Below are 20,189 nucleotides of genomic sequence, written 5' to 3'. Positions count from 1 at the left end.
CATACAGAAATATATTTGGTATCAGAATGTATTACATCAACTTGCATATGAGAGTGCAATGTGTTACGCAATCTCTGATGTGCTGTTCAGTTTCCTGAACCCATCTTGTCCAATGGTGGCTACTGGCAAGAACAATATCCCCTCAACTCCAGAACTGATCCTGACCCCTTCACACGTGCTTCGTACACCCTCTCCTCAATAAACCTCCAGCTTGCATTATTATCAGCTTGTCATCAGTATCACAATTGACCTATAAAAGAAAGTATACTTTTTTTTGCTTTCTACTGAATTTAGAACTGTTGTGTCCTAATGATATGAAATTCCCGCATATTTGTCATTGTTCCTCACAGGGAAAATTTCATTCCTGCACTCTGACCAGCTTGCCTTCAAATGACTCGCACATGTGAGATGTGGATGAACCCAATAACAGATTCTCCTTATCTTCCCTCCTCAGCTGTTTCCTCGTGCTACTGTGTTTTCCCCTGTGTCATGTTCTCATGATTTCAGTCTTCACCTGAAACTGATTATTACTAAAACAATGCTAAATCTGATCAATTTGCTACCAATGTCCACAAAAAATTTGTCCAGTGAAAACTCCAATCACCAAGCAAGACTCAATTTTCTAACTTCCCTTAGCATATGAATGACCTGAATGAAACCTGGGAGCATTCTAAGACTGGCAATTACAAGCAGCAATTATTGTTTGCTAAGAAGACCCACTCTCTGTTTCAAGATTATTAAAGTCCAAAAAATCTTCAAGCTAGACACAATGTCGTTTGATGGAGCTTTTGAACTGCTGTTAAAATTTGCAATATTTAGGATTTGAAAGATATACTCACTAGGAGTTGCAGTAGAACTAGCACCTGAAAGCAGAAAAAAAACAATTTGTTTAATTACAATTTGAAAACCATTGACAGTTATTAAAGGTCAGCTTTTACACTCACAAAACACGGCAGGTTCAGCATTTACCTCAGGCCACTAATCGGGAGAGGAGGTTAAACATTCTTGCTGCAAAAGCATGCTCAAATAAGGCTTGCTTAAGTTTGGGGTGACTAGATTCCTGGACTACATGACCACTTTGGAATTAAATGAATTTTCAACCTCATTCTATCCCGTCCCACCCACGGGGAGCTGTCGGAGCAGTGCTGTCAGGATAACCAAGGACATGACCCACCCAGCCAACACACTTTTCGTCCATCTTCACTCCGGGAGATGGCTCAGGAGCTTGAAGACTCGTACGGGCAGATCTGGGAACAGCTTCTTTCCAACTGTGATAAGACTGCTGAACGGATCCAGACCCGGATCTGGGCCGTACCCTCCAAATATCCAATAAGAAACTCTCCATTTCTTCTCTCCTCAGCTGTTTCCTTGTGCTACTGTGGCTAGCTTTATCCCTGTGTGTCACTTTCTCACACACAGTCAGGTCACTTGTCTGAGTGCTACTGGTACCATGTCACCCAGTACTACCTATCGCATGGTCGGGTGGTTGGCGACAGGTAGTACTGCAGGACGAAAACAAGACCTCTCAAAGGGCAGATGAACACTCTCGTAGGGTCAACGGCCATCTAGCAAACATGTGCTGTGAAGCGCGGAAAGGGCATCCCTTGCATCGAAGCTTGGTCTGGCCATTCACTGCAACAGAACTTCCCTCAGCTGTCTCGGACCGCACCATGCTGCTGGATCCGGGAGGGGATGTCGGGAGGGTGGGTCTGGGCCTGTGCAACCCCCTACTCACCTAAAATCCACTCACGCACACACTGTTCCTTTCTGAGGAATTGGGTATAAACCCCACTAACTGACTGAAAGTAACTATCATCATCCTATGGGATGGATAGCCAGTGAAGTTAGATTTTCTCATGATTTCATCTTCACCTGAAACTGAAACTGATCGTTACTAAAACAATGCTAAATCTGATCGACTTACGACCACAGTCCACAATACATTTGTTCACTGAAAACTCCAATCACCAAGCAAGAGAGAGTTCCCTAACTTTCTTAGTATAGCAATGACCTAAATATATTACTTCTGAATGAAACCTGGGTGTTCTCAAAGACTGGCAATGACAAGCAGCAATTATTGTTTGCCAAGAAGACCCACTCACAGTTTTATGAGTATTAAAATCAAAAAAATTTCCAGCTAGACACAATCTCGTTCGATAGAGCGATGGATGCACTAAAAGTTTGCAATATTTAGGATCTGAAAGATATACTCACTGGGAGTTTCAGTAGAACTAGCACCTGAAAGCAGAACAAAACAATTTATTTGATTATAATTTGAAAACCATTGACAGTTATTAAAGGTCTGCTATTAAACTGCTAAACTGTGGAGTCCTCACATCACACGGCAGGTTCAGCATTTACCTCAGGCCACTAACCCGGAGAGAAGGTCAAACATTCTTGCTGTAACAGCACGGTCAAATAAGGCTTGTGTAAGGTTGGGGTGACTAGATTCCTGGACTAAATGACCACTTTGGAGTTAAATGAATTTGCAACCTCATTCTATCCGGTCCCACCCACGGAGGAGTTTTGTAAATATGTCTGCATGAAGCATGTTCTGCAAGGATGCACATAGTTCACTAAATGTTGCTTCCAGACAGCAGTCAGTGAAGGTTAACCACTTGGAACTGGCAAGAATGGGAATGAAATGGCATCGGAACCCACTTGACTCGTGAAATTCCTGCTCTGTACTGACCCAGAAAATAACGGACTGGTTGATGATCTAAATGCATCCAATTGTTGCAGGAGGAAAAGTTGTAGCTGTTCTTCACATTAATTATAATCAAGGAGCTCTTGAAATACAAATGATGAGGCTTGACAGAGCCTTTTTACTGCAGTCACAGTTACGTTTTGGAATAGGAAGGATATATTCACCTGGAGTTGTAGTGGATGCAGTACCTTAAAGCAAAAAGAAAAAAGTTCAGTTAATTATAATTTGAAAATTATTATCTGTTTATATATGTCAATCATCACCCGGCCATAATGTGGGAGTCTTCTCTCTCCACAAGGGCTTCAATTGTCACCCGCGGCACCACAATACAGGAGTGTGTGTGTAAAGCAATCTCAATCCCAAAGAATTGTTCGGTAACGAGTGTTCAAGCAGTGGTTACTAGAATTTTAGACAATTCAGAAGTGAGCTTTGGTACCTAAAGGAAGAAGGTGACAGAGTGATTGATCAGCTCTGAAGACATTAACTCAGCTGACAGTCCAGCTTTTCTCCTCAGAGTCCTTCAGTTAGTCCTGACGAAGGGTCTCGGCCTGAAACGTCGACTGTACCTCTTCCTAGAGATGCTGCCTGGCCTGCTGCGTTCACCAGCAACTTTTATGTGTGTTGCTCAGTTTTCTAACTTCCCTTAGCATAACAATGACCTGAATGAAACCTGGGAGTACTCAAGGACTAGCAATTACAAGCAGCAATTATTATTTGCTGAAAAGGCCCACTCTCTGTTTCAAGATTATTGAAGTCAAAAAAATCTTCAAGCTAGACACGATGTCGTTCGATGGAGCTTTTGAACTGCAGTTAAAATTTGCAATATTTAGGATTTGAAAGATTTACTCACTGGGAGTTGCAGTAGAACTAGCACCTGAAAGCAGAAAATAACAATTTGTTTAATTATAATTTGAAAACTATTGACAGTTATAACAGGTCAGCTGTTACACTGCTAAACTGTGGAGTCTAAAACGGCGGGTTCAGCATTTACCTCGGGCCACTAATCCAGAGAGGAGGTCAAACATTCTTGCTGCAAAAGCACGGTCAAATAAGGCTTGCTTAAGGTTGGGGTGACTAGATACCTGGACTACACGACCACCTTGGAGTTAAATGAATTTGCAACCTCATTGTATCCCGTCCCACCCACTGGGAATTTTGTTAATATGTCTGCATAAAGCATCAAGAGGAATTCTGCAGATGCTGGAAATTCAAGCAACACACATCAAAGTTGCTGATGAATGCAGCAGGCCAGGCAGCATCTCTAGGAAGAGGTACAGTCGACGTTTCGGGCCGAGACCCTTCGTCAGAACTAACTGAAGGAAGAGGTAGTAAGAGATTTGAAAGTGGGAGGGGGAGATCCAAAATTATAGGAGTAGACAGGAGGGGGAGGGATGGAGCCAAGAGCTGGACAGTTGATTGGAAAAAGGGATATGATAGGATCATGGGACAGGAGGTCCAGCGAGAAAGAATAGTGGGGGGGGGGACCCAGAGGATGGGCAAAAGGTATAGTGAGAGGGACAGAGGGAGAAAAAGGAGAGAGAGAAGAATGTGTGTATATAAATAAATAACGGATGGGGTACGAGGGGGAGGTGGGGCATTAGCGGAAGTTTGAGAAGTCAATGTTCATGCCATCAGGTTGGAGGCTACCCAGACGGAATATAAGGTGTTGTTCCTCCAACCTGAGCGTGGCTTCATCTTTACAATAGAGGAGGCCGTGGATAGACATATCAGAATGGGAATGGGACATGGAATTAAAATAAAATTATCTGCTCTCAGGATGAGGCTTTTCATTAATTCCTCCGTCTCTGCCGCATCTGCTCTCACTCAGGCTGAGGCTTTTCATTCCAGGACGAGGGAGATGTCCTCCTTTTTTAAAGAAAGGGGCTTCCCTTCTTCCACCATCAACTCTGCTCTCAAACGCATCTCCCCCATTTCACACACATCTGCTCTCAATCCATCCTCCCGCCACCCCACTAGGAATAGGGTTCCCCTGGTCCTCACCTACCACCCCACCAGCCTCTGGGTCCAACATATTATTCTCCGTAACTTCTGCCACCTCCAACGGGATCCCACCACTAAGCACATCTTTCCCTCCCCCCCCCTCTGCTTTCCGCAGGGGTCGCTCCCTACGCGACTCCCTTCTTCATTCAACCCCCCCATCCCACCGCACCGATCTCCCTCCTGGCACTTATCCTCGTAAGCTGAACAAGTGCTACACATACCCTTACACTTCCTCCCTTACCAGCATTCAGGGCCCCACACAGTCCTCTCAGTTGAGGCGACACTTCACTTGTGAGTCGGCTGGGGTGATATACTGTGCCTAGTGCTCCCGATGTGGCCTTCTATATATTGGCGAGACCCGACACAGACTGGGAGATCGTTTCACTGAACACCTACGCTCTGTCCGTCAGAGAAAGCAGGATCTCCCAGTGGCCACACTTTTTAATTCCACGTCCCATTCCCATTCTGATATGTCTATCCACGGCCTCCTCTACTGTAAAGATGAAGCCACACTCAGGTTGGAGGAACAACACATATATTTCGTTTGGGTAGCCTCCAACCTGATGGCATGACATTGACTTCTCAAACTTCCGCTAATGCCCCACCTCCCCCTCGTACCCCATCCGTTATTTATGTATATACACACATTCTTTCTCTCTCTCCTTTTTCTCCCTCTGTCCCTCTTACTATACCCCTTGCCCATCCTCTGGGTATTTTCCCCCCTCCCCCTTTTCTTTCTCCCTGGTCCCCCTCTCCCATGATCCTCTCATATCCCTTTTGCCAATCAACTGTCCAGCTCTTGGGTCCATCCCCCTCCCACTTTCAAATCTCTTACTAGTTCTTTGTTCAGTTAGTCCTGACGAAGGGTCTCGGCCGGAAACGTTGACTCTACCTCTTCCTATAGATGCTGCCTGGCCTGCTGTGTTCACCAGCAACTTTGATGTGTGTTGCATAAAGCATGTTCTGCAAGGGTGCACATAGTTCACTGGACTTTGCTTTCAAACAGCAGTCAGTGAAAGTTGACCAGTTGGAACTGGCAAAAGGGGAATTAAATGGCATACAAGCCCAGTTGATTCGTGAAATTCTTGTTCTGTACTGACCTGGAAAATAATGGACTGGTTGATGATCTAAATGCATTCAATCATTGCAGGAGGAAAAGTTGTAGCTCTGTTTCACATCATTGAAAATCAAGGAGCTCTTGAACTACAAACGATGAGGCTTGACAGAGTCATTATACTGCAGTCACAGTTACGCTTTTAGAATAGGAAGGATATACTCACCTGGGGTTGTAGTAGAAGCAGTACCTTAAAGCAAAAAGAAAAAAGTTCAGTTAATTATAATTTGAAAGTTATTATCTGTTTATATATGTCAATCATCACCCGGCCATAATGTGGGAGAGTCTTCTCTCTCCACAAAGACTTCAATTGTCACCCGCGGCACCAGAAAACAGGAGTGTGTGTAAGGCATACTCAATTCAAAAGAATTGTATGGTAAGTTGTGTTCAAGACAGCGGTTACTAGAAATTTTGGACAATTGAGAAGTGAGCATTGATACCTAAAGGAAGAAGGTGGCAGAGTGAATGATCACCTCTGAAGATATTAAATCAGCTGACTGTCCAGCTCTTTGTTTCAGAGTGATTCTGAAATCAATAGTCAGCATTGCCCCATTCAGTATTACTGCTACTGACTGAAGATGGATAATAAGAATTACATTAATATTAAATGCATTTCTGATGGTACTCATCTACTGTCTATATAAGCAGAATCAACTTGCATATGGAGCGCAATGTGTTACACAATCTCTGATGTGCTGTTCAGTTTCCCGAACCCATCTTGTCCAATGGTGGCTACTGACAAGAACAATATCCCCTCAACTCCAGAACTGATCCTGACCCCTTCACATGTGCTTTGTACACCCTCTCCTCAATAAACCTCCAGCTTTCATTATTATCAGCTTATTATCAGTATCACAATTGTCCTATAAAAGAACTTATACTATTTTTTGCTTTCTACTGAATTTTGAACTGTTGTGTGTTAACGATATGAAAATTCCGCGTAGTTGTCATTGTTCCTCACACGAAAATTTTGTTCCTCAGTTCTGACCAGCTTGCCTTCAAATGACTCGTATATGTCAGATGTGGATGAAGCCAATAACATATTCTCTGTATTTTCCCTCCTCAGCTGTTTCCTTGTGCTACTGTGGCTAACTTTTCCCATGTTTCACTCTCTCATGATTTCAGTCTTCACCAGAAACTGATTGTTACCAAAACAATGCTAAATCTGATTGATTTACGAACAATGTCCACAAAAAATTTGTCCACTGAAAACTCCAATCACCAAGCAAGACACAGTTCCCTAACTTCCCTCAGCATAGCAATGACCTAAATATGTTACTTCTGAATGAAACCTGGGTGTTCTCAAAGACTGGAATTACAAGCTGCAATTATTGTTTGCTAAGAAGTCCCACTCTCTGTTTCAAGCTAGATACGATGTCATTTGATGGAGCTTTTGAACTGCAGTTAAAATTTGCAATATTTAGGATTTGAAAGAGATACTCACTGGGAGTTGCAGTAGAACTGGCACCTGGAAGCAGAAAAATACAATTTATTTAATTATAATTTGAAAACCATTGACAGCTATTAAAGGTCAGCTATTACACTGCTAAACTGTGGAGTCCTCACATCACATGGCAGGTTCAGCATTTACCTCGGCCCACTAATCCGGAGAGGAAGTTAAACATTCTTGCTGCAAAAGTACGGTCAAATAAGGCTTGCATAAGGTTGGGGTGACTAGATTTCTGGACTACGTGACCACTTTGGAGTTAAATGAATTTGCAACCTCATTCTATCCGGTCCCACCCACGGAGGAGTTTTGTAAATATGTCTGCAGGAAGCATGTTCTGCAAGGATGCACATAGTTCACTAAATGTTGCTTCCAGACAGCAGTCAGTGAAGGTTAACCACTTGGAACTGGCAAGAATGGGAATGAAATGGCATCGGAACCCACTTGACTCGTGAAATTCCTGCTCTGTACTGACCCAGAAAATAACGGACTGGTTGATGATCTAAATGCATCCAATTGTTGCAGGAGGAAAAGTTGTAGCTGTGTTTCACATTAATTATAATCTAGGAGTGCTTGAAATACAAATGACGATGTTTGACAGAGCCTTTATACTGCAGTCACAGTTACGTTTTAGAATAAGAAGGATATACTCACCTGGAGTTGTAGTAGACGCAGTACCTTAAAGCAGAAAGAAAATGTTCAGTTAATTATAATTTGAAAATTATTATCTGTTTATAAATGTCAATCATCACCGACCATAATGCGGGAGAGTCTTCTCTCTCCACAAGGGCTTCAATTGTCACCCGCGGCACCACAAAACAGGAGTGGGTGTAAGGCATTCTCAATCTCAAAGAATTGTACGGTAAGGAATGTTCAAGACAGCGGTTACAAGAATTTTGGACAGTTCAGAAGTGAGCATTGATACCAAAGGAAAGAAGGTTGCAGAGTGAATGATCATCTCTGAAGACATTAAATCAGCTGACAGTCCAGCTTTTCTCTTCAGACATGTTCTGAAATCAATAATCACCATTCAGTATTGGAGCTACTGAATGAAGATGGATAATAAGAACTACATTAATATTAAATGCATTTCCTGATGGGACTCATCTGTTGTCTATATAAGCAGAATATACATACAGAAATATATTTGGTATCAGAATGTATTACATCAACTTGCATATGAGAGTGCAATGTGTTACGCAATCTCTGATGTGCTGTTCAGTTTCCTGAACCCATCTTGTCCAATGGTGGCTACTGGCAAGAACAATATCCCCTCAACTCCAGAACTGATCCTGACCCCTTCACACGTGCTTCGTACACCCTCTCCTCAATAAACCTCCAGCTTGCATTATTATCAGCTTGTCATCAGTATCACAATTGACCTATAAAAGAAAGTATACTTTTTTTTGCTTTCTACTGAATTTAGAACTGTTGTGTCCTAATGATATGAAATTCCCGCATATTTGTCATTGTTCCTCACAGGGAAAATTTCATTCCTGCACTCTGACCAGCTTGCCTTCAAATGACTCGCACATGTGAGATGTGGATGAACCCAATAACAGATTCTCCTTATCTTCCCTCCTCAGCTGTTTCCTCGTGCTACTGTGTTTTCCCCTGTGTCATGTTCTCATGATTTCAGTCTTCACCTGAAACTGATTATTACTAAAACAATGCTAAATCTGATCAATTTGCTACCAATGTCCACAAAAAATTTGTCCAGTGAAAACTCCAATCACCAAGCAAGACTCAATTTTCTAACTTCCCTTAGCATATGAATGACCTGAATGAAACCTGGGAGCATTCTAAGACTGGCAATTACAAGCAGCAATTATTGTTTGCTAAGAAGACCCACTCTCTGTTTCAAGATTATTAAAGTCCAAAAAATCTTCAAGCTAGACACAATGTCGTTTGATGGAGCTTTTGAACTGCTGTTAAAATTTGCAATATTTAGGATTTGAAAGATTTACTCACTGGGAGTTGCAGTAGAACTAGCACCTGAAAGCAGAAAATAACAAATTGTTTAATTACAATTTGAAAACTATTGACAGTTATTAAAGGTCAGCTTTTACACTCACAAAACACGGCAGGTTCAGCATTTACCTCAGGCCACTAATCGGGAGAGGAGGTTAAACATTCTTGCTGCAAAAGCATGCTCAAATAAGGCTTGCTTAAGTTTGGGGTGACTAGATTCCTGGACTACATCACCACTTTGGAATTAAATGAATTTTCAACCTCATTCTATCCCGTCCCACCCACGGGGAGCTGTCGGAGCAGTGCTGTCAGGATAACCAAGGACATGACCCACCCAGCCAACACACTTTTCGTCCATCTTCACTCCGGGAGATGGCTCAGGAGCTTGAAGACTCGTACGGGCAGATCTGGGAACAGCTTCTTTCCAACTGTGATAAGACTGCTGAACGGATCCAGACCCGGATCTGGGCCGTACCCTCCAAATATCCAATAAGAAACTCTCCATTTCTTCTCTCCTCAGCTGTTTCCTTGTGCTACTGTGGCTAGTTTTATCCCTGTGTGTCACTTTCTCACACACAGTCAGGTCACTTGTCTGAGTGCTACTGGTACCATGTAACCCAGTACTACCTATTGCATGGTCGGGTGGTTGGCGACAGGTAGTACTGCAGGACGAAAACAAGACCTCTCAAAGGGCAGATGAACACTCTCGTAGGGTCAACGGCCATCTAGCAAACATGTGCTGTGAAGCGCGGAAAGGGCATCCCTTGCATCGAAGCTTGGTCTGGCCATTCACTGCAACAGAACTTCCCTCAGCTGTCTCGGACCGCACCATGCTGCTGGATCCGGGAGGGGATGTCGGGAGGGTGGGTCTGGGCCTGTGCAACCCCCTACTCACCTAAAATCCACTCACGCACACACTGTTCCTTTCTGAGGAATTGGGTATAAACCCCACTAACTGACTGAAAGTAACTATCATCATCCTATGGCATGGATAGCCAGTGAAGTTAGATTTTCTCATGATTTCATCTTCACCTGAAACTGAAACTGATCGTTACTAAAACAATGCTAAATCTGATCGATTTACGACCACAGTCCACAATACATTTGTTCACTGAAAACTCCAATCACCAAGGAAGAGAGAGTTCCCTAACTTTCTTAGTATAGCAATGACCTAAATATATTACTTCTGAATGAAACCTGGGTGTTCTCAAAGACTGGCAATGACAAGCAGCAATTATTGTTTGCCAAGAAGACCCACTCACAGTTTTAAGAGTATTAAAATCAAAAAAATTTCCAGCTAGACACAATCTCGTTCGATAGAGCGATGGATGCACTAAAAGTTTGCAATATTTAGGATCTGAAAGATATACTCACTGGGAGTTGCAGTAGAACTAGCACCTGAAAGCAGAACAAAACAATTTATTTGATTATAATTTGAAAACCATTGACAGTTATTAAAGGTCTGCTATTAAACTGCTAAACTGTGGAGTCCTCACATCACACGGCAGGTTCAGCATTTACCTCGGGCCACTAACCCGGAGAGAAGGTCAAACATTCTTGCTGTAAAAGCACGGTCAAATAAGGCTTGTGTAAGGTTGGGGTGACTAGATTCCTGGACTAAATGACCACTTTGGAGTTAAATGAATTTGCAACCTCATTCTATCCGGTCCCACCCACGGAGGAGTTTTGTAAATATGTCTGCATGAAGCATGTTCTGCAAGGATGCACATAGTTCACTAAATGTTGCTTCCAGACAGCAGTCAGTGAAGGTTAACCACTTGGAACTGGCAAGAATGGGAATGAAATGGCATCGGAACCCACTTGACTCGTGAAATTCCTGCTCTGTACTGACCCAGAAAATAACGGACTGGTTGATGATCTAAATGCATCCAATTGTTGCAGGAGGAAAAGTTGTAGCTGTTCTTCACATTAATTATAATCAAGGAGCTCTTGAAATACAAATGATGAGGCTTGACAGAGCCTTTTTACTGCAGTCACAGTTACGTTTTGGAATAGGAAGGATATATTCACCTGGAGTTGTAGTGGATGCAGTACCTTAAAGCAAAAAGAAAAAAGTTCAGTTAATTATAATTTGAAAATTATTATCTGTTTATATATGTCAATCATCACCCGGCCATAATGTGGGAGTCTTCTCTCTCCACAAGGGCTTCAATTGTCACCCGCGGCACCACAATACAGGAGTGTGTGTGTAAAGCAATCTCAATCCCAAAGAATTGTTCGGTAACGAGTGTTCAAGCAGTGGTTACTAGAATTTTAGACAATTCAGAAGTGAGCTTTGGTACCTAAAGGAAGAAGGTGACAGAGTGATTGATCAGCTCTGAAGACATTAACTCAGCTGATAGTCCAGCTTTTCTCCTCAGAGTCCTTCAGTTAGTCCTGACGAAGGGTCTCGGCCTGAAACGTCGACTGTACCTCTTCATAGAGATGCTGCCTGGCCTGCTGCGTTCACCAGCAACTTTTATGTGTGTTGCTCAGTTTTCTAACTTCCCTTAGCATAACAATGACCTGAATGAAACCTGGGAGTACTCAAGGACTGGCAATTACAAGCAGCAATTATTATTTGCTGAAAAGGCCCACTCTCTGTTTCAAGATTATTGAAGTCAAAAAAATCTTCAAGCTAGACACGATGTCGTTCGATGGAGCTTTTGAACTGCAGTTAAAATTTGCAATATTTAGGATTTGAAAGATTTACTCACTGGGAGTTGCAGTAGAACTAGCACCTGAAAGCAGAAAATAACAATTTGTTTAATTATAATTTGAAAACTATTGACAGTTATAACAGGTCAGCTGTTACACTGCTAAACTGTGGAGTCTAAAACGGCGGGTTCAGCATTTACCTCGGGCCACTAATCCAGAGAGGAGGTCAAACATTCAGCTGCAAAAGCACGGTCAAATAAGGCTTGCTTAAGGTTGGGGTGACTAGATACCTGGACTAAATGACCACTTTGGAGTTAAATGAATTTGCAACCTCATTCTATCCGGTCCCACCCACGGAGGAGTTTTGTAAATATGTCTGCATGAAGCATGTTCTGCAAGGATGCACATAGTTCACTAAATGTTGCTTCCAGACAGCAGTCAGTGAAGGTTAACCACTTGGAACTGGCAAGAATGGGAATGAAATGGCATCGGAACCCACTTGACTCGTGAAATTCCTGCTCTGTACTGACCCAGAAAATAACGGACTGGTTGATGATCTAAATGCATCCAATTGTTGCAGGAGGAAAAGTTGTAGCTGTTCTTCACATTAATTATAATCAAGGAGCTCTTGAAATACAAATGATGAGGCTTGACAGAGCCTTTTTACTGCAGTCACAGTTACGTTTTGGAATAGGAAGGATATATTCACCTGGAGTTGTAGTGGATGCAGTACCTTAAAGCAAAAAGAAAAAAGTTCAGTTAATTATAATTTGAAAATTATTATCTGTTTATATATGTCAATCATCACCCGGCCATAATGTGGGAGTCTTCTCTCTCCACAAGGGCTTCAATTGTCACCCGCGGCACCACAATACAGGAGTGTGTGTGTAAAGCAATCTCAATCCCAAAGAATTGTTCGGTAACGAGTGTTCAAGCAGTGGTTACTAGAATTTTAGACAATTCAGAAGTGAGCTTTGGTACCTAAAGGAAGAAGGTGACAGAGTGATTGATCAGCTCTGAAGACATTAACTCAGCTGACAGTCCAGCTTTTCTCCTCAGAGTCCTTCAGTTAGTCCTGACGAAGGGTCTCGGCCTGAAACGTCGACTGTACCTCTTCCTAGAGATGCTGCCTGGCCTGCTGCGTTCACCAGCAACTTTTATGTGTGTTGCTCAGTTTTCTAACTTCCCTTAGCATAACAATGACCTGAATGAAACCTGGGAGTACTCAAGGACTGGCAATTACAAGCAGCAATTATTATTTGCTGAAAAGGCCCACTCTCTGTTTCAAGATTATTGAAGTCAAAAAAATCTTCAAGCTAGACACGATGTCGTTCGATGGAGCTTTTGAACTGCAGTTAAAATTTGCAATATTTAGGATTTGAAAGATTTACTCACTGGGAGTTGCAGTAGAACTAGCACCTGAAAGCAGAAAATAACAATTTGTTTAATTATAATTTGAAAACTATTGACAGTTATAACAGGTCAGCTGTTACACTGCTAAACTGTGGAGTCTAAAACGGCGGGTTCAGCATTTACCTCGGGCCACTAATCCAGAGAGGAGGTCAAACATTCTTGCTGCAAAAGCACGGTCAAATAAGGCTTGCTTAAGGTTGGGGTGACTAGATACCTGGACTACACGACCACCTTGGAGTTAAATGAATTTGCAACCTCATTGTATACCGTCCCACCCACTGGGAATTTTGTTAATATGTCTGCATAAAGCATCAAGAGGAATTCTGCAGATGCTGGAAATTCAAGCAACACACATCAAAGTTGCTGATGAATGCAGCAGGCCAGGCAGCATCTCTAGGAAGAGGTACAGTCGACGTTTCGGGCCGAGACCCTTCGTCAGAACTAACTGAAGGAAGAGGTAGTAAGAGATTTGAAAGTGGGAGGGGGAGATCCAAAATTATAGGAGTAGACAGGAGGGGGAGGGATGGAGCCAAGAGCTGGACAGTTGATTGGAAAAAGGGATATGATAGGATCATGGGACAGGAGGTCCAGCGAGAAAGAATAGTGGGGGGGGGGGGACCCAGAGGATGGGCAAAAGGTATAGTGAGAGGGACAGAGGGAGAAAAAGGAGAGAGAGAAGAATGTGCGTATATAAATAAATAACGGATGGGGTACGAGGGGGAGGTGGGGCATTCGCGGAAGTTTGAGAAGTCAATGTTCATGCCATCAGGTTGGAGGCTACCCAGACGGAATATAAGGTGTTGTTCCTCCAACCTGAGCGTGGCTTCATCTTTACAATAGAGGAGGCCGTGGATAGACATATCAGAATGGGAATGGGACATGGAATTAAAATAAAATTATCTGCTCTCAGGATGAGGCTTTTCATTAATTCCTCCGTCTCTGCCGCATCTGCTCTCACTCAGGATGAGGCTTTTCATTCCAGGACGAGGGAGATGTCCTCCTTTTTTAAAGAAAGGGGCTTCCCTTCTTCCACCATCAACTCTGCTCTCAAACGCATCTCCCCCATTTCACACACATCTGCTCTCAATCCATCCTCCCGCCACCCCACTAGGAATAGGGTTCCCCTGGTCCTCACCTACCACCCCACCAGCCTCAGGGTCCAACATATTATTCTCCGTAACTTCTGCCACCTCCAACGGGATCCCACCACTAAGCACATCTTTCCCTCCCCCCCCCCCTCTGCTTTGCGCAGGGGTCGCTCCCTACGCGACTCCCTTCTTCATTCAACCCCCCCATCCCACCGCACCGATCTCCCTCCTGGCACTTATCCTCGTAAGCTGAACAAGTGCTACACATACCCTTACACTTCCTCCCTTACCAGCATTCAGGGCCCCACACAGTCCTCTCAGTTGAGGCGACACTTCACTTGTGAGTCGGCTGGGGTGATATACTGTGCCTAGTGCTCCCGATGTGGCCTTCTATATATTGGCGAGACCCGACACAGACTGGGAGATCGTTTCACTGAACACCTACGCTCTGTCCGTCAGAGAAAGCAGGATCTCCCAGTGGCCACACTTTTTAATTCCACGTCCCATTCCCATTCTGATATGTCTATCCACGGCCTCCTCTACTGTAAAGATGAAGCCACACTCAGGTTGGAGGAACAACACATATATTTCGTTTGGGTAGCCTCCAACCTGATGGCATGACATTGACTTCTCAAACTTCCGCTAATGCCCCACCTCCCCCTCGTACCCCATCCGTTATTTATGTATATACACACATTCTTTCTCTCTCTCCTTTTTCTCCCTCTGTCCCTCTTACTATACCCCTTGCCCATCCTCTGGGTATTTTCCCCCCTCCCCCTTTTCTTTCTCCCTGGTCCCCCTCTCCCATGATCCTCTCATATCCCTTTTGCCAATCAACTGTCCAGCTCTTGGGTCCATCCCCCTCCCACTTTCAAATCTCTTACTAGTTCTTTGTTCAGTTAGTCCTGACGAAGGGTCTCGGCCGGAAACGTTGACTCTACCTCTTCCTATAGATGCTGCCTGGCCTGCTGTGTTCACCAGCAACTTTGATGTGTGTTGCATAAAGCATGTTCTGCAAGGGTGCACATAGTTCACTGGACTTTGCTTTCAAACAGCAGTCAGTGAAAGTTGACCAGTTGGAACTGGCAAAAGGGGAATTAAATGGCATACAAGCCCAGTTGATTCGTGAAATTCTTGTTCTGTACTGACCTGGAAAATAATGGACTGGTTGATGATCTAAATGCATTCAATCATTGCAGGAGGAAAAGTTGTAGCTCTGTTTCACATCATTGAAAATCAAGGAGCTCTTGAACTACAAACGATGAGGCTTGACAGAGTCATTATACTGCAGTCACAGTTACGCTTTTAGAATAGGAAGGATATACTCACCTGGGGTTGTAGTAGAAGCAGTACCTTAAAGCAAAAAGAAAAAAGTTCAGTTAATTATAATTTGAAAGTTATTATCTGTTTATATATGTCAATCATCACCCGGCCATAATGTGGGAGAGTCTTCTCTCTCCACAAAGACTTCAATTGTCACCCGCGGCACCAGAAAACAGGAGTGTGTGTAAGGCATACTCAATTCAAAAGAATTGTATGGTAAGTTGTGTTCAAGACAGCGGTTACTAGAAATTTTGGACAATTGAGAAGTGAGCATTGATACCTAAAGGAAGAAGGTGGCAGAGTGAATGATCACCTCTGAAGATATTAAATCAGCTGACTGTCCAGCTCTTTGTTTCAGACTGATTCTGAAATCAATAGTCAGCATTGCCCCATTCAGTATTACTGCTACTGACTGAAGATGGATAATAAGAATTACATTAATATTAAATGCATTTCTGATGGTACTCATCTACTGTCTATATAAGCAGAATCAACTTGCATATGGAGCGCAATGTGTTACACAATCTCTGATGTGCTGTTCAGTTTCCCGAACCCATCTTGTCCAATGGTGGCTACTGACAAGAACAATATCCCCTCAACTCCAGAACTGATCCTGACCCCTTCACATGTGCTTTGTACACCCTCTCCTCAATAAACCTCCAGCTTTCATTATTATCAGCTTATTATCAGTATCACAATTGTCCTATAAAAGAACTTATACTATTTTTTGCTTTCTACTGAATTTTGAACTGTTGTGTGTTAACGATATGAAAATTCCGCGTAGTTGTCATTGTTCCTCACACGAAAATTTTGTTCCTCAGTTCTGACCAGCTTGCCTTCAAATGACTCGTATATGTCAGATGTGGATGAAGCCAATAACATATTCTCTGTATTTTCCCTCCTCAGCTGTTTCCTTGTGCTACTGTGGCTAACTTTTCCCATGTTTCACTCTCTCATGATTTCAGTCTTCACCAGAAACTGATTGTTACCAAAACAATGCTAAATCTGATTGATTTACGAACAATGTCCACAAAAAATTTGTCCACTGAAAACTCCAATCACCAAGCAAGACACAGTTCCCTAACTTCCCTCAGCATAGCAATGACCTAAATATGTTACTTCTGAATGAAACCTGGGTGTTCTCAAAGACTGGAATTACAAGCTGCAATTATTGTTTGCTAAGAAGTCCCACTCTCTGTTTCAAGCTAGATACGATGTCATTTGATGGAGCTTTTGAACTGCAGTTAAAATTTGCAATATTTAGGATTTGAAAGATATACTCACTGGGAGTTGCAGTAGAACTGGCACCTGGAAGCAGAAAATAACAATTTGTTTAATTATAATTTGAAAACCATTGACAGCTATTAAAGGTCAGCTATTACACTGCTAAACTGTGGAGTCCTCACATCACATGGCAGGTTCAGCATTTACCTCGGCCCACTAATCCGGAGAGGAAGTTAAACATTCTTGCTGCAAAAGTACGGTCAAATAAGGCTTGCATAAGGTTGGGGTGACTAGATTTCTGGACTACGTGACCACTTTGGAGTTAAATGAATTTGCAACCTCATTCTATCCGGTCCCACCCACGGAGGAGTTTTGTAAATATGTCTGCAGGAAGCATGTTCTGCAAGGATGCACATAGTTCACTAAATGTTGCTTCCAGACAGCAGTCAGTGAAGGTTAACCACTTGGAACTGGCAAGAATGGGAATGAAATGGCATCGGAACCCACTTGACTCGTGAAATTCCTGCTTTGTACTGACCCAGAAAATAACGGACTGGTTGATGATCTAAATGCATCCAATTATTGCAGGAGGAAAAGTTGTAGCTGTGTTTCACATTAATTATAATCTAGGAGTGCTTGAAATACAAATGACGATGTTTGACAGAGCCTTTATACTGCAGTCACAGTTACGTTTTAGAATAAGAAGGATATACTCACCTGGAGTTGTAGTAGACGCAGTACCTTAAAGCAGAAAGAAAATGTTCAGTTAATTATAATTTGAAAATTATTATCTGTTTATAAATGTCAATCATCACCGACCATAATGCGGGAGAGTCTTCTCTCTCCACAAGGGCTTCAATTGTCACCCGCGGCACCACAAAACAGGAGTGGGTGTAAGGCATTCTCAATCTCAAAGAATTGTACGGTAAGGAATGTTCAAGACAGCGGTTACAAGAATTTTGGACAGTTCAGAAGTGAGCATTGATACCAAAGGAAAGAAGGTTGCAGAGTGAATGATCATCTCTGAAGACATTAAATCAGCTGACAGTCCAGCTTTTCTCTTCAGACATGTTCTGAAATCAATAATCACCATTCAGTATTGGAGCTACTGAATGAAGATGGATAATAAGAACTACATTAATATTAAATGCATTTCCTGATGGGACTCATCTGTTGTCTATATAAGCAGAATATACATACAGAAATATATTTGGTATCAGAATGTATTACATCAACTTGCATATGAGAGTGCAATGTGTTACGCAATCTCTGATGTGCTGTTCAGTTTCCTGAACCCATCTTGTCCAATGGTGGCTACTGGCAAGAACAATATCCCCTCAACTCCAGAACTGATCCTGACCCCTTCACACGTGCTTCGTACACCCTCTCCTCAATAAACCTCCAGCTTGCATTATTATCAGCTTGTCATCAGTATCACAATTGACCTATAAAAGAAAGTATACTTTTTTTTGCTTTCTACTGAATTTAGAACTGTTGTGTCCTAATGATATGAAATTCCCGCATATTTGTCATTGTTCCTCACAGGGAAAATTTCATTCCTGCACTCTGACCAGCTTGCCTTCAAATGACTCGCACATGTGAGATGTGGATGAACCCAATAACAGATTCTCCTTATCTTCCCTCCTCAGCTGTTTCCTCGTGCTACTGTGTTTTCCCCTGTGTCATGTTCTCATGATTTCAGTCTTCACCTGAAACTGATTATTACTAAAACAATGCTAAATCTGATCAGTTTGCTACCAATGTCCACAAAAAATTTGTCCAGTGAAAACTCCAATCACCAAGCAAGACTCAATTTTCTAACTTCCCTTAGCATATGAATGACCTGAATGAAACCTGGGAGCATTCTAAGACTGGCAATTACAAGCAGCAATTATTGTTTGCTAAGAAGACCCACTCTCTGTTTCAAGATTATTAAAGTCCAAAAAATCTTCAAGCTAGACACAATGTCGTTTGATGGAGCTTTTGAACTGCTGTTAAAATTTGCAATATTTAGGATTTGAAAGATATACTCACTAGGAGTTGCAGTAGAACTAGCACCTGGAAGCAGAAAACAACAATTTGTTTAATTACAATTTGAAAACCATTGACAGTTATTAAAGGACAGCTCTTACACTCACAACACACGGCAGGTTCAGCATTTACCTCAGGCCACAAACCGGGAGAGGAGGTTAAACATTCTTGCTGCAAAAACACGGTCAGATAAGGCTTGCTTAAGTTTGGGGTGACTAGATTCCTGGACTACATGACCACTTTGGAATTAAATGAATTTTCAACCTCATTCTATCCCGTCCCACCCACGGGGAGCTGTCGGAGCAGTGCTGTCAGGATAACCAAGGACATGACCCACCCAGCCAACACACTTTTCGTCCATCTTCACTCCGGGAGATGGCTCAGGAGCTTGAAGACTCGTACGGGCAGATCTGGGAACAGCTTCTTTCCAACTGTGATAAGACTGCTGAACGGATCCAGACCCGGATCTGGGCCGTACCCTCCAAATATCCAATAAGAAACTCTCCATTTCTTCTCTCCTCAGCTGTTTCCTTGTGCTACTGTGGCTAGCTTTATCCCTGTGTGTCACTTTCTCACACACAGTCAGGTCACTTGTCTGAGTGCTACTGGTACCATGTCACCCAGTACTACCTATCGCATGGTCGGGTGGTTGGCGACAGGTAGTACTGCAGGACGAAAACAAGACCTCTCAAAGGGCAGATGAACACTCTCGTAGGGTCAACGGCCATCTAGCAAACATGTGCTGTGAAGCGCGGAAAGGGCATCCCTTGCATCGAAGCTTGGTCTGGCCATTCACTGCAACAGAACTTCCCCCAGCTGTCTCGGACCGCACCATGCTGCTGGATCCGGGAGGGGATGTCGGGAGGGTGGGTCTGGGCCTGTGCAACCCCCTACTCACCTAAAATCCACTCACGCACACACTGTTCCTTTCTGAGGAATTGGGTATAAACCCCACTAACTGACTGAAAGTAACTATCATCATCCTATGGCATGGATAGCCAGTGAAGTTAGATTTTCTCATGATTTCATCTTCACCTGAAACTGAAACTGATCGTTACTAAAACAATGCTAAATCTGATCGATTTACGACCACAGTCCACAATACATTTGTTCACTGAAAACTCCAATCACCAAGCAAGAGAGAGTTCCCTAACTTTCTTAGTATAGCAATGACCTAAATATATTACTTCTGAATGAAACCTGGGTGTTCTC

General features: G+C 42.9%; 1 protein-coding gene across 1 annotated transcript in view; it reads right to left on the bottom strand.

Annotated features, from left to right (window-relative positions):
* LOC140188669 (uncharacterized) overlaps nt 1–20,189 on the bottom strand; it is a 114,664-nt gene that overhangs the window by 27,545 nt on the left and 66,930 nt on the right. Inside the window, exons 16-21 of the mRNA XM_072245162.1 lie at nt 17,664–17,687; nt 17,007–17,030; nt 15,729–15,752; nt 7,924–7,947; nt 7,267–7,290; nt 5,989–6,012 (exon numbers count right to left, since the gene is read on the bottom strand). Coding sequence (XP_072101263.1) covers nt 5,989–6,012; nt 7,267–7,290; nt 7,924–7,947; nt 15,729–15,752; nt 17,007–17,030; nt 17,664–17,687 — 144 coding nt within the window. The remainder of the gene's footprint in view (nt 1–5,988; nt 6,013–7,266; nt 7,291–7,923; nt 7,948–15,728; nt 15,753–17,006; nt 17,031–17,663; nt 17,688–20,189) is intronic.

The sequence above is a fragment of the Mobula birostris genome, chromosome 27, assembly GCF_030028105.1.
Source record: "Mobula birostris isolate sMobBir1 chromosome 27, sMobBir1.hap1, whole genome shotgun sequence".
Taxonomy (NCBI): domain Eukaryota; kingdom Metazoa; phylum Chordata; class Chondrichthyes; order Myliobatiformes; family Myliobatidae; genus Mobula; species Mobula birostris.
This window is presented reverse-complemented; position numbering and strand designations above follow the sequence as displayed.